This window comes from Neolamprologus multifasciatus, chromosome 7 (assembly GCF_963576455.1).
Source record: "Neolamprologus multifasciatus chromosome 7, fNeoMul1.2, whole genome shotgun sequence".
Classification (NCBI taxonomy): Eukaryota; Metazoa; Chordata; class Actinopteri; order Cichliformes; family Cichlidae; genus Neolamprologus; species Neolamprologus multifasciatus.
The window spans coordinates 61,617,002-61,631,332 of NC_140445.1; the positions used below are offsets into that span (position 1 = coordinate 61,617,002).

Here is a 14,331-nt window from a genome sequence, read left to right on the forward strand (position 1 = left end):
GGCACAGATATCTTGGAAAAGATGTAAGAGGATAATGTAACTTTTTCCCATTAAGTTGACCGTTTCCTGAAGGCTTCTTAATCACTGACTTTACTGGACAAATAGAATGGGGTTGGTGAGATATTTAAGTGTGTCTTTGTGAGCTGGATGGCTACTCTGATGCTTTTAAAGATGTCTGAGCTGATGCTGGACGATTCTTATCAACAACTGTTGCTCTGGTTTTCTTGGCATTCATTGTACTGTTGTGGTGTGTTTTGAGGTGGTTGAATAAGTTAGTTCTGTTGCTTTGTGGTGTAGAAAACTCCACAACACTGTTTGCAAATGATTTCTTCTTGATTAACATCACTGGCCCAAATATTTCAATATTATTGGATATCTGACTTTTAATGTAGCATGACCTACCTACACTAGTCCAGGAAACCTCAAGCCAGACAGGTTGGAGAACAGCTGTGATTGGCACATTCAGGCAGGTGCTGAGATGGTCATTTAGTGACCCCTTGATATGCATTCTGTTGGTGGGGCACGCATTTTCATCATTGCACAATCATGTTCATTTATTTTTGGAGAGCCCAAATTGTGATCAAGATTAAGATTCGATTAATTGCGCAGCCATATTAGGCATTATGTAAGAAAGGATTGCTGTGAAAGCATACGGCTTAATGAGGTTTTAGTGAAAGCAATGATATACAACCGTGGATCATGGAACAGCAGCTGAAATGAAAAAGGAGAAGTAAAGTGAGAGGAAAATGAAAGTATAATTGGGTGAGAAATGGCAAAAGGAGAATTTGTAAAACAGCAAAAAAAGTTCCTTTAAGATACAGTAATATGCAAATGACCCCGTGTGACTATGTGTGATTGTGTTCTGGATGGATGGATTATTCATAGATGCAAAAATAGAGAAAACAGGGAAATGTTCCAGATCAGATGAGTCATGTTTACTCATCCCAGTGCTTGCGCTGGTGGTAAAAATACGTGTTTGTAAACGTGTAGTTATGCGAGACATTTTGTTACCTATTGTATGTCGCAACTCCTATTAACTTGAGATATGATGTCATAACTGTTTTACTTGCGTATCACTGTAGAGCAGGTATATTTAAAATGTCAAATTAAAGTACAGGTGCAACCATTTTCAACCTCGAAAGCATGTAAAGAATTAAGATGATTGAAAATCACATGATTCATAGTGAATAAATGAAATGATTCAAATGATTAAAAGCTTAATTAAAGCCTTTTTTTTAATATGAGCAAAAATGTAACATAGAGCTGAGAAGCCGCTTGTATTCTATATGTGTGTCTGTGTGTGATAGCCTGTGTCACTCTACTTATATATTTTTTACTCCCAGCATGGATATTTTCAAGATTCTGTACATTGTTGTCATTACAGTAATTTAATTGCTTTTTGCATGTGTTTGTGAGACAGTTACACAAAGGCACACACACACACCCACACATAAATCCTGTCCTGCCCTTGTTTCCATGCCTTGAGGTGTTTCTGATTGGGTCTTGCACTAATGGTGGCTTTGACACTTTGACCTTTTCTCTTGGGCAGCGCTAGTTGAAAACAAAGGCACTACAAAGATGTCAGAAGCATTAAGAAAAAGCTATGAGAGGATTCCTCTTCCCAGTATTGTTTTTTTTTTTTTTTGCACCTGCTGACTTTTTATCAGGAAAAGTGTGTCTGTGTGTATCAAAGTCACACACCAGGGGGTAGCCCGCTACCTCAAGTGCACACACTGAAGCTCTATAGATCGTTCTGTCCACACACTGGTATGTAATGTGTAATAACAACATGTTGGCCATAATAGTGGGGTGTATACTCACCTTGAACAGCCTATCCTGCTGTTACTTTCTTATTCCGCTGCTTGTTTATGAAAAGACTGCATGTCAGAAAGTCATACTTTTAAATTTCACAAACAAGGTAAACATTTGTCTGCTAGCCATCTTTGTATGACCAGTTTTACTTCAGTTGTGCGAAACAGAGTTTGCAGTTTGTGTGGGTGCCGTCACCCCACTGCGAGCCCCAAAGTGAGAACGCAGTACCCTCATTGCCAATTAAACTCCAATCACCAAGCGAAGATGTACTGAGACATCAAATTACATCCAATATCCTCTTCCATACTCAAGCCTGTCTTTGCCAGCCACAAATTAGCTTACAAATTAAGACTCTGAAGATGGGAGAATTCGAGATGCCAGATAACAACCGAATAACATCCTGCCGTTTTCTTGATGCGTCGATCCAACTTGGATCCAACTTCCTCCTTTCTCTTTGTGTGTGGAGACAATCTAGTTGTGTTTTTCCTGTTTGAGCTTCGACCATCCATTTCAGTTTTAATTGAGAAGAAAGGTAGTTAATATGACGGGCTGACGAGAACTCATTCTCGGTGAAGTCTATTCCGGTTTGACCCATGTTTAATAATGAAGATGTTGCAGGGAAAACCCAAACACTTTTAATTAATGAAATAACTCAAGCTGAATTGTGGTGGCGGAAGGTTTGATTTATTGCTTCTTCTCTTTTTTTCTCTTTCGAGCCCACACAATTGGCCTGGCTGCATGGCTTGTTTGCCAGCAATGTTTTTTCCCATGTTTCTTTGCATTCAGTGTGCATGTGAGTGGAAAAATAGAGAAAACCACACTTGTGTGCTGCCAGGATGTTTTCTATGGTTACAGTGAGGTTTCGTAATATTATCCAGTCAGATATTTAATAATTCATGCTTTCATATTGGGGTTATCTAACAAACGACAGTCACACAGCGTGCAGCTCTTTGAGTAGTGTCTAGAAGCTGTGAAGCCTATCAGAAAGTCATAATCAAGGCATCAACTGACACTCTCCAGGGGTTAAAGGATGAGCTAACACACAAATGTTCCAAACATGGCACATGTTTGTTTTTTTTGATTGGGCACCTCATTATTATATGCAGTTATGTATTTACTAGCCTGATGTCAGACACTCGTTAGACCTAGGCTCCATCTTCAATCTGCCATTGCTTTGATTGGTTGGCTGCCATCCATCCATCCATTGCTTTCATTCTAACTAGGTTCTGGGGTGATGACATCATTCACTGATGTCATCACTGGTGCATATTCAGGCCTACATCTTGACTTTGCTCTTGACTTTTAACACAGGGTTTTAAGAATAGAGTGAATTCCCCAGCACTGACGACCAGCTTGACAACAGGGAGAGTCCCCCGATAACACTGATTGGCTAGTTGATCCTCCAGTAGTTTCCCTTGTTTCGACTGGTTTTTCATTCGAGAAAGTGCTGTTTCATGATGAATCAGTCGACGCATGGGGTGGACGTAACCAAAGGTCTGGACCCAAACACTGTAACACTGCAGATGAGTGTGTGTGGGTGTACATGTGTATGTACATGTGCACATGTTTGTCCTGTCTGCTGCGGTTGCTGCATTTAGGTCTGGTGTGGCTAATTAAAAGAATCCTGCTTGCATTATTCATGAGGCTGTAATTATACATTCCTTTTGCTGATCCCCAGTCAGACATTAAAAATAGATCTGAGTCTCTCTGCACCGCCCTCCTAGGCCCCACTTTCTCTGTGTTTTGACTGTCTCTCCACGCATCTCTCGATTTAGCTATCCTTATCAGTATTTCTCAGTCTCCCTGTCACTGTCCTCATTGTCACAGCCTTTTTTTTGTATTTGTTCTTTCTATTTATCCTCTCATCTCCTCTGCAGTGTCTTCATTCATGCTTGCGCTCATGTCCCTGTTCAGGATTCAGGCAGAACATTCCTCTGACACTGTCACTCTCGCTTGGCTCTGTGGCCTGACCTCCAGTCACATCAGTCCAGAATTCTGACTCAAATATTTTGAATCCGCAATGACATGTCCACAGCGAGATTCAAAAGAGAAAAGATATCACTGCCTGTGATCAGCTTAATGGGGAGACAGCCTCCTGAACAATGGACAAAATCACTGCCAAAAAGTTTGGCCTGACTTTTTATTGTATATATTTGATCTAAAAAAAAAAAACAGCTGTAGCAGAATTCAGTGTTTCATATGGAAGTACAATATGAACCCTTTACAAATACCATAGCGAAGGGCTGAGCAATTAGTTTTCTAAAGGAGTCACATGAGAAACTGGGACTGTTGTGGATAGGGATGGGTATCGAAAACCGGTTCTTGTTGAGAACCGGTTCCCACTGTTTCAATTCCTTGGAATCGTTTGCCATTTTTGCAAACGATTCCCTTATCGATTCCAGTCGCCCCGAATGACGTCACCACGTTGCGGAGCGTCATTTACCTGGCAGGAAACATGGCGGCTCAAACGCTAAAAAGTTTGGTTATACTTTACGAGAACGGATGACAACAGGGCAACTTGCAATACTTGCAAAGTAGATATTTCATTTAAGGGAGGAAACACTACGAATATACAAAAGCATTTGCTCACAAAACACGCGATGACCTTAAATGAATGTCGTGTTTTTAATTCCGCTCCGGACTCGTGAATCTCAACCCAGCAGCAGCGGTAACGTTTGCACGTCCTCTCCCGTTAATGCGGCAGGTAAATAATCAACTAACAGTGCATATTATGTTAGCGCGATCTGCCTTATTACAAACCTGCCATTACTGTGCATTTAGATGACCATGATGAGAGAGACAGACAGAGTCTGGCTCAGATGCTGGCAGTTCTTGCTACAGTCTACCGGTAGCGTCTCCTTTCAGGCCAGGATAGACGAATGTCACCGAGCAGTGACTAAGTTTGTGGTAAAAGGCTTGCACCCATTTGCCACAGCAGATGCCCCCGATTTTCGGTAAGTGAATGTGTTTAATTGTAGGCAGGGACATTACTGGATATTCTTGTGTAATTGCTACAGAAGAATATTTATTTTATTATTTTACATTCACAATTTTTTTTCCTGGGGACCCTGTGACACCTCATTGAAGAGCCGTAGGTTGGATCTGTTAAGATCTCACTGTTGGGTTTGTAAGGCCATGTTACTCTTAAATTTCTATCTTGTTCAAAGAGAAGATATAAAACAAAGATCTAAGCTAATTGACCTTAGTGTTCTCCTTTTTTTTAAAAAAAATAATCGATAAGAGAATCGATAAAGAATCGAATCGTTAAACAGAATCGAAAATGGAATCGGAATCGTGAAAATCTTATCAATACCCATCCCTATGTAGCAGAATTCAGTGTTTCATATGGAAGTGTAACATGAACCCTTTACAAATACCATAGCGAAGGGCTGAGCAATTAGTTTTCTAAAGGAGTCACATGAGAAACTGGGACTGTTGTGGAGGGCCGAAACAACAAGCTGAACTCATTTCTGCTTAAATCTCATTATGTGGTCCTGCACAACATTCCCAGTTTCTTTTGTGGCTCTTTGGGAAAATTCTTTACCCACCTTACTTTGTGGAAATGTGGGGAAATGTGTAAAGTGCACAACATGTCTAAGCCATAAATCAGGAACCCCTTTTCTGGAGTCAAATATTCATAAGACAGAATGCACCTACCTCAATGACAATGAAGCTTATTTGCCTTGTAGGCAAATAAGAAGCAACGGTGTGAAGTTGTGAAGTGATGAGCTTTTCCATTCCTACATTTACATTCTGATAAGGTTAATGTGTAAAGAGTGGGGATTTTGCAAGATATGCCAATCAGAAAGACTGTTACCAACTAAATGGATTGCACTGTTCTTACTGCCCTTGGGCGACGCTCACAATTGTTCTCTTACTTGTATCAGAATGTGTAAAATAGATTACCACCTTGAAGCCATCTACAACTTCCATCACCTCGCTACATTTCATTCTGTGATTGTTGGGGCAATGTTATGCAAATCACAGTTGTATACATGAAATTGGGTTTTCACAGCTTTAGTACCTCCCTCGCTCTACAAACAAACATGCTTGCTCTCTGAAATACTCGACCTACACCTGTGAACACATAGAGAAGAATAGAAAGTGTGACTTTTTGTGTGTGTGTGCATGTAATTTGTGTTTAATATTGTAATTTTAGTTGTATGAAAATGTTTCAAAGTATCAAAGGTAAACTGAGACCACTTTGTCTGGAGGCTATTAGTATGGAGTATTAATAAAATACTAAGTTGGGAGTTAACTTATATTGGCGCTGCTGAGCAAACGTCTTATTTTACACAGGCCAAATAAACAGTTTCTGTATTCATGCGTCAGTGTGCCTCCCTTCTCGCTCCATCACTCCAGGGCTAAACTGCTCTTCCTGCTTTTGAAGCTGTTCTGTTGGTCTGGGCCGCTGGTGTTACTGATGTTGTTGCTGTTGCTTTGGTTGGTAGGGCTTAGAGGGTTGCAGGGGAATTCAGGCTGGGTAGACTAACGTCACGGCTGACTGAAAATGCAAAAGGAGTGAAGGAAGAGGCGGAGGAATGGAGAAGATACAGATTTAGTGAATGGGGAGAGGCGAGAAATGATGTGTGTGAGAAGCAGAGAGAGGGAGAGAAACTGAATTGAGTAGCGAAGTGAAAATTGTTTGATCGTCAACAATCCTCCTCCCGCACAATATGACTCAACAGCTTTGTGCTGGTGTATACTTTTTCCTTTTCTGTCTTTCTTTTTGTACATGGGTAAGATGATAAATAGAAATGTGGAGATAAATAAGTCAGAAAACAATGAGGGGTGAAGAAGAAATGAGGGGAAAATGGCAGGGAAAAAACAAAGCAAAGAAAAGGATGTGGAGTAACTGTATAAGCAGAGAGAGAAAGCAGAAACTTATTGGAATAGAAAGCTGGGCCAGGCCAAAAGGTAAATCTTTAAACCAGGTCGGGTGTTTTCTTCTCTGCAAATATGACGTGATGAGTAAGTAGGTTTTATCCGATACCGGTGCCAGGACTCTACTCTTCGGGTTTTTGGGGGATGTTGCTAACTCCGGATCCGATAACAGGCACCACAACCCGCAGTAGATGTGCACGGTGTGAGGTCTCGCAGCAAGCTATCAAATACGGCGCATTTCTCAGCTTTAAAAAAAACACTATGCATCGCCAGGTGTTTCATTGGATTTGAGGTGTTACCTCCTTTGACAGTATCACAGTATCAGCTTAAAGCACTTGTTGCAGGCTGCTGAGTTTGCATATTTTGCTGTGAAGTACAGCCAGACTTTTGACCGCTTCGCCTTGGGCACTTTTAATCTGTAGCTCTGCTCTAAAAGAACGTACGTACCTGGACCCGCCTACTATCCCCGGAAACGTAAAATGATTGGCTAGAATCTAAAGTGTATCATTCCATACCAGTTGGTGGCGGTAATGCACCTTTCAGTTGTTTGCCAACCGCCAATACTAATGTAAGGAAGAAGAAAGTGTATCACATCACAGGAAAAAAAGCACCGAAATAAAGCACCGAAAAGTGCGCTGCTTTTCGGTCTGGTTACTACCGTTTATGTCAAAACCGGTGCCATGATACCGGTACCCATCCCTAATGATGAGTATAGATACATAGTTGGCACATAGTAATATTCTATGGGAGGGATTCACTGCCTTTCCTTTCTATAAATGCAAGCAAACAATACGGTGACATTATTTTAATAATAATAATAATGATAATATTTCTGTATCTGTCACTTTGTCACACCCAAGAATATACAGTGAAAACGTGTGCTTCTGTTGAAGCCGCCACCGACTGATGTTTGACATTGCAGACGTTCAATGTAGAGATATTTATTCAGCAAACAAGACTGAAGACGGCATAATTTAGTCAGTTTCTATCCTTGTGCTGGAAAGTCAAAAAATGGTACAAAGGTGTGAAGATGTGGGCGTGAAAGTGTCTTCTACCCTTTGCCCTCGTGGAGGGAATTCCCACGCCCTGCTGCAAGGGCTTTCCACATGGTCAGAAAAGGCTCTCGGAAGCCCTAGTACCACATTGTTTCCTTTCAAACACTGATCCTAGGGCAGGGCTGTGGCCCTGATGTAGAGCAGTCAGGGTTAGAGAGCAGAAGTGGAAAGAGGCTCACAGATCTGTGCCTAAGGGCAATGAGCTTCTCACAGCCAGCGCCTCAGGGAGAGAAAGCTAAGCCAGCATAAGCTACTACCATCTGCCTGCATTGCTTTAGCACTTCTGAAAGATCAAGATTTGAAAGTGAGAGAGGTGTGCTAGTGGGAACATCTCTTTTTCATCTTTTGCTCTCCTTGCCTTGTAGTTGCTTCCAGATGGAAATTAATCCAGTAATGATCTTTAACTGCTTGGTTGCCAGGGCTGTGAGGAGGATAAAGCAGAAAACACTGACTCCGTGTGTGGCTCTTGTACCTGTGTGCAGTTAGCAGGTGGAGATCATAAAGCTCTTCTTCTTCTAGGCTCAGGAGAGTACAGGGTGTTCATGTACGCTCTCTCCCTCCTTTGTTTCCTTCTTTTGTCGTTGATTGATAGCATTGGAAATCAGCTTCACAGTCAGGGTCCCACTCCTCTCCTATCTGCTGTTCCCCAGATACCCACTTATAAATCAGCCACTGATCAGACTACTTTGAAAGCTGGAGCGCTCTCAAGTTAACACCGAAGAAGCGAGTTTCTCTCCTCATGTGTTGGGGGTTTCCCGTCTTTGCCAGGTTAAACAACTTGAAGGGAAGGGAGAAAAAGGCAAACATAAACATGCCAACAAGGACCTATTGGGAAAACCGGAGGGTAAAAAAAAAAATAATGGGGGTGGGGTCAGATAAACTGACTCCTCTGCAAAATCTTTCTCCTTCTCATGTCTTTCAGCTTGATTCTGGTACATATTCAGTTAAGGCTGGACCCTAAGCCAAGTTTTGACTCCCCATGTTGTTTATATACCACTACAGCAGCGGTCCCCAACCCCCGGGCTGTGAGTCGTTTAGTACCGGGCCACGAGAGTTGAGGCTCAGGTGTGAAATTTATGGTTTTCAGGGTTTCTATCGGTTTTCAACATTATTTTGTTAGCGTTTTTATCATTAACTCTGTTTTCCTGGGTCTTTTCACGTGTGTTATGAATAAATCTTCTTTTTTTTCGGTACCGGTACTAGTTTTATTTTGTTGTATTTATCCGCGACACCTTAAAGGCCGGTCCGTGAAAATATTGTCGGGCATAAACCGGTCCGTGGCGCAAAAAAGGTTGGGGACCGCTGCACTACAGCATGTCATTAACATTTTTTGTTTTTTCCTTTCCTTTAGTTTGTATTTTGTCTGGTCTTGCTATGCTATGCTATGCTATGCTATGCTATGCTATGCTCAGGGCACCTCCCTGAGCCTGGTTCTGCAGGAGGTTTCTTCCTGTTAACAGGGGTTTTTTCCTTCCCACTGTTGCAAACTGCTTGCTCATAGGGGGCAGTTTGATTGTTGGGATTTTCTCCAGAATCCTATGGAGTCTTTAGCTTCCAGTGTAAAGTGTCTATAGGCAACTGCTGTTGTGATTTAGTGCTTTATAAAAAACAGAATTGAACTGTTCTGAAATCATTAACAATAACTAACAGCATCAAATAGAGACGAGCTAAAGTTTGTCAGGGAAATGTGTTGCACACATAAATTGTTGCGTGGGCTGAATGTATGTGTCAAATTGGTAAAAACATTGTTTCTTCAGGCCAGCGGTCTCATGTCAATTAGATCTTTTCCAGAAAAGTTGCTTAATTCAAAATGTTCCAACTACATGCTGTCATAATGAATACACTCTAGGACCCATTAGAGAGATTTCTTGGGACAGCAAGTTCAGCAGCAATATCTTGAAACAGTGACTTATGAAGTTAGACCAGAGGTTCATTACCAAATCAGAGCTGACACATGGCTCAGTGATATAGAGAAGCAGATGCACTGCCAGATTTTTTAGTTTTTTTTTAGTTTTTGAAAAGTAGCTGATTAGAGGGATTTTCACAACTGTGCACATTCTGCGGTTAATTAAGTTGTCCCATTGGCGATAAAGAGCTGCTGTACAGCGGAGGCTCTATGTGCATGTTCTTTGCTTTTTGCGACCTATTGCTTGCTTCGTGCTTTCTTATTTAAACCTTTTCTTCCAACCCTTGTTTGCACCTTTTGTCTTGCTCACTCGGCACAGTTTGCTCAGCTTTTATTTTAAAACTAATATTTCTCAGCCGAGATTTGTGACATCCAGCAAGCTTCCAGCACAGTGCACTTAAACAGTGCTCGACTCACGATGCTCACCGAGCAGTCGGCCAAAGTTCTCACTCTGCGTCTTCCTCCGGCAGTCCCTCCACATTAGGCCATTAATCACAAGGGTGCATGAAAAATAAAGATTGTGTAGCTGGGGTACAGGCTAGAGTGGGGTGGGGGGGGGGGGGGGGGGGCAGTCAAGTGGTCTCTTCTGCCCATGAGTCCCTGGTCAGTGCCATTATTCTTCTACTGTTGTGAAGGCGAGAGTTTTGATGCTATTGATTTGGGAGGAGGGCAAAGGAGAGGAGACATCAATATACTTGCTGATGCAGTGGCATCGCAACCTTCACTGCACAGCCTGCTTTTGTCCGTATATTGCATGTGTCAGTGAAAAGCACGTGCGTGTCTTGTTTGGTTCATAAACCACTCATATGTGATACTAAATCACAATACGGTTCTTCTGTAGCGAGAATCTAAAGAATGCTACACACCAGCTTCAAGCTTGCACAGATACTGGCTTCACATTCGCACACAGAGCCGTGCGCTGGCAAATGCAGCCCTCATGTGGACCAAACCTTTGTGCTTTCAGCTGAAGCCTTACATTTGAACCTATGTTCAAAGACAGCCTACCTACTCAGCACAGCATGAGCCAGACAAAATCCTGGTGTTTTCCTCTTCCCTCGCTTGCCACTCCAGCTTTCATTTTTTTTCTGTTTGTCCAAGGGTGCTGTTATAGACAGGTGAAAGGGGCACTGGCAGTAGGTGAGCTCTTAAATTACGGCACACTCGAGAGCAGAGGAGGGGAGTTTATTTTGAGTCACGGAGAAACTGAAGTTAGCTATCGCAGCATACTTGAAATAAGTGAATCATAGTGCAGTTATTTTGAGGGGTTATTCTTAAATCTGTTTGATGTTGGGAGAAGGATGTTGGGGTCGTGTATGGGACATACCGTAATATCATCAGCTTTGTCATAGATGTAAGAGCCAGGGAATTTATTTTGAAGGTACAAAATTGCAGAGAGATCTCAACCACTGGCCACCAGTCTACAGCTTGTCCTGTGAACAAAAGCCAATTCACTGACAGAAATCCAAAAGAAAAGAACAGAAATGCTTTACTTATTGTATTTGTTGTCTGGTGTGTTGTGGTAGGATTGACAACTTTTTCAGGGTTTCTTACTTTGCTCTGTGTTGTAGTTTGGCAAATATGACTTTGAGTTTATAGGGCACACTTTGACATTATGTCCAAATGTTTTTTACTTGGCAAATGTTTTTTTTGGAATGTCTGAAAGTAAGACCCACACATAATGACATGCTTTAGCTTGTTTTAAGCTCTCTGTGCCTCATTTTCATATAAAATACAAGCCGTGCTACCAGCCTAGCTTCAGGGATAGCAGTGATTTACATCATTTTGATTCTGACACATTTCAACAACCTTTTATGCAGACGTGGACAAGTTGACATTTCTGGCCTTTAGAAATATCCTGACAACGACTGGATGGATTGCTGTAAAGTTTAGTACAACAATTTATGTTCAGCTGAGTATTTAATTGACACATTTGGCATTGTTCAGAAAGGACAATCTGACTTTCGTCTGTTGTTGGCTTTAGCTAGTAATCTGAACGTGTTTTTCCACGAGCATTAGTTTTATTCGCTTCTTGTTGCAAGTCATAATTTTGAGATATTTTGCATAAGAGGGGCTAATGCCTTGTGTCTTATGTACCGAACTTCCTTGTAACAGTTCATTTCAATCCATGAGCAAAATGGTTGTAAAATCATAATGCGTTGTCTTCTCGGTGCACATTTTCTCTTGCTAATGTGCCCCCTGCTCAAGAAAACAAAGGCATTGGAGGAAGATGGATAGTGAGGCGAATAATCCAGTTAGATTTTCATGTGTTTGCGGGCAGATATTTTCTCTTTAATGTGTTTATCATGACTTATGAGCTTCTCTATAGCAGTCATTAACATATGATTACCATCACAAGTCTAATGGGTTTGTCTGTTGTTCCCCCTTCTGCTCAACTGCCTCATCCCCTTTCCAAAATGTTTTCTTTCTCAATCTTTTATCTTCCTCTTTTTAACATTTTCTTCCCATCTCTCTGTCATTCTCTATCTCTCACACCTCCTTTCCACGTGTTTCCACTTTCGGCCCCTGCGGCCTCTCAACTTCCCAAGATAGAGGCTCACACCCACACACTCCCCATTATTGCTTAATTATCTGTGGCCTGTCATTTGAATAATGTTGTGTCCTTTACTTTCAATCTATTTAAATTTTTTGGTTTCATCTTTCACTTGATCTTTATTCACTTTTTCACTCCTCCTTCACTATATCCCACAATTGGCCCTCCCCCCGCCTTCATCTCTGTTGCGTTCAAGGCATTTCTGTGGCGTCGGAATACTTCTGCTTCCCTGTTTTCCAACACCTCCTCAAAGCTCATTGACTCTCCTCTTCTATTGGGTTATACAGAAATAAATCTATGAGAAAGACATAGCTGAGGATCCTAAAAGCCCACATTGGTCTGCTTCACACCAGCAAACCCTTTCTGTAGGATATTCTTTAATCTTTCAATGACTGATCACACCTTATATTAAAATACAGGCTGTGATAAAAAACAAAATATGACTCCATCCATTAAAAAAAAACAAAAAAATCTGTACTTGATTGTATTTTGGCCATTATAAACTTCAAGGATGTTTTACTGTACACCTCCGGACCACTGTCATTATTCTTGCTATTTTTAGATTGCTTCCTGGAAGTTCCATTCACACCACTTGCACTCGTGCAGCTGCAGCAGCAGGCTTAATCTTCTGCTCTGTGTCAAATCAGCAATCCTTTCACTTGAATTTCAGTTTGAAGAAGAAGATGCAGTCACAGGAAGCTGACACTTGCAAGTAGGGCAAGGAATCTGTCACTGTAGAACTCCCATGCTGACTGTGATCCTGGGGAATTAATTTATAGTGCACAATGTTGGGGAAAAAGGCAAGCATGCTCCTTACTGTACTTCTCACCTGATGTGATGTGAGCCACATTTGGGCTCAGGACAGATTCTTCTACTGAGTACTGCTGTCTTCAGTAATGATCATTAATGTGAATGTCGAGTCAGTTTGACACAGACGTTTATGTTTGCTGTCTGTGCAAGTCCGAAGTTCTCTGGTGAAACTGAGTTTTCATCAGGAAGGTGTTTCTAGGGAAAATTCTAAATGTATGTGGAGGCACCGAAAGACGTCCTCAAAGTTTAAAGAGGCTAAATTAAATCAGGTTCAATTTTGCTTTTCAGCTGCTAGTTTGCAGTTTATATCTGCCATATCAAGAGAAATTCCCATGAAAGAGAACCAAAACTTGTTTTTCTTGTAGTTTACCCCTAACTAACAAACATCTTTCTAATAAAAATGCAGCTCAAATGAAAATGTATTGGTGCTGTTGTCATGGCGTCCCTGTATCAAATGCACTCATCACTTTGTTCCACTGTAACATCATTGTTGTTGTATCCCTGTCGGTTTTCTACACTTAAGTGAGGACACCTGGGGACATTTAGTGAGGCAAAGCAGAAGATGCTTTTTGGGTTGTGTGAGAAATCACAGGAATTATATGAGTTTTGACAGAGTCTTCGTGTGGGAGTCCCTATACAACTGACTGGCGCACTCAGATTTCTACCCATGAATCAGTGTGTTTGTCTTGTGAAGAAAATGGTAATGTTTTCTGCTGTGTTTTTGAAATATGCCACTCTACTTTGTGTTTCTCACTACAGCTCTGTGCAGTTTTTCTTCATTCATGTCATTTTGGATGCTGGTTGATAATTAGTTGTTTTTTTTATCCTGCAATTCTTTTTTTTATAATCCTATTGTTTGTTGCCATTTTAGATGAATTACCATTACTGCATTACAGTGGTTTAATACATTATCGGAATCAATAGAGCAAATGGCCTGCTCACTTACTGCCTTTATGACTCAAATAAACCCCACAGGGCAGTTAATTTAAGGCTCTGTGTACACTTCACAAGTCATTACATGCATTAGCAACATTTGGTCCTTAGCTGCTTTATATTATTCTTGTCAATGCACTTGACAATAGAATTTTTTTAAGTGTTTTTTAAGAATCACAGCCCGTTTTAGGACTTTTTCTAATGTGTTCAGTGGAAATTCATATTCAGCAGAGTGTCTGACCTAATGAAATGCGTATTTCCTTTTTTTTCAGGGTTGGTCAAACTTGGAGTCCACTGTGTAACATGCCAGAAAGTCGCCATTAAGATTGTGAACCGTGAGAAACTCAGCGAGTCAGTACTAATGAAGGTATGTTTGCGGC

At 41.2% G+C, this 14,331-nt stretch overlaps 1 protein-coding gene across 6 annotated transcripts in view; it reads left to right on the forward strand.

Moving 5' to 3' along the window:
- Positions 1 to 14,331, forward strand: part of brsk2a (BR serine/threonine kinase 2a) — a 205,350-nt gene that overhangs the window by 107,638 nt on the left and 83,381 nt on the right. For all 6 annotated transcript variants that reach the window (XM_085164826.1, XM_085164825.1, XM_085164827.1 and 3 more), the window contains one exon: positions 14,224 to 14,318. In XM_085164826.1, the coding sequence (XP_085020952.1) occupies positions 14,224 to 14,318 (95 nt within the window). The remainder of the gene's footprint in view (positions 1 to 14,223; positions 14,319 to 14,331) is intronic.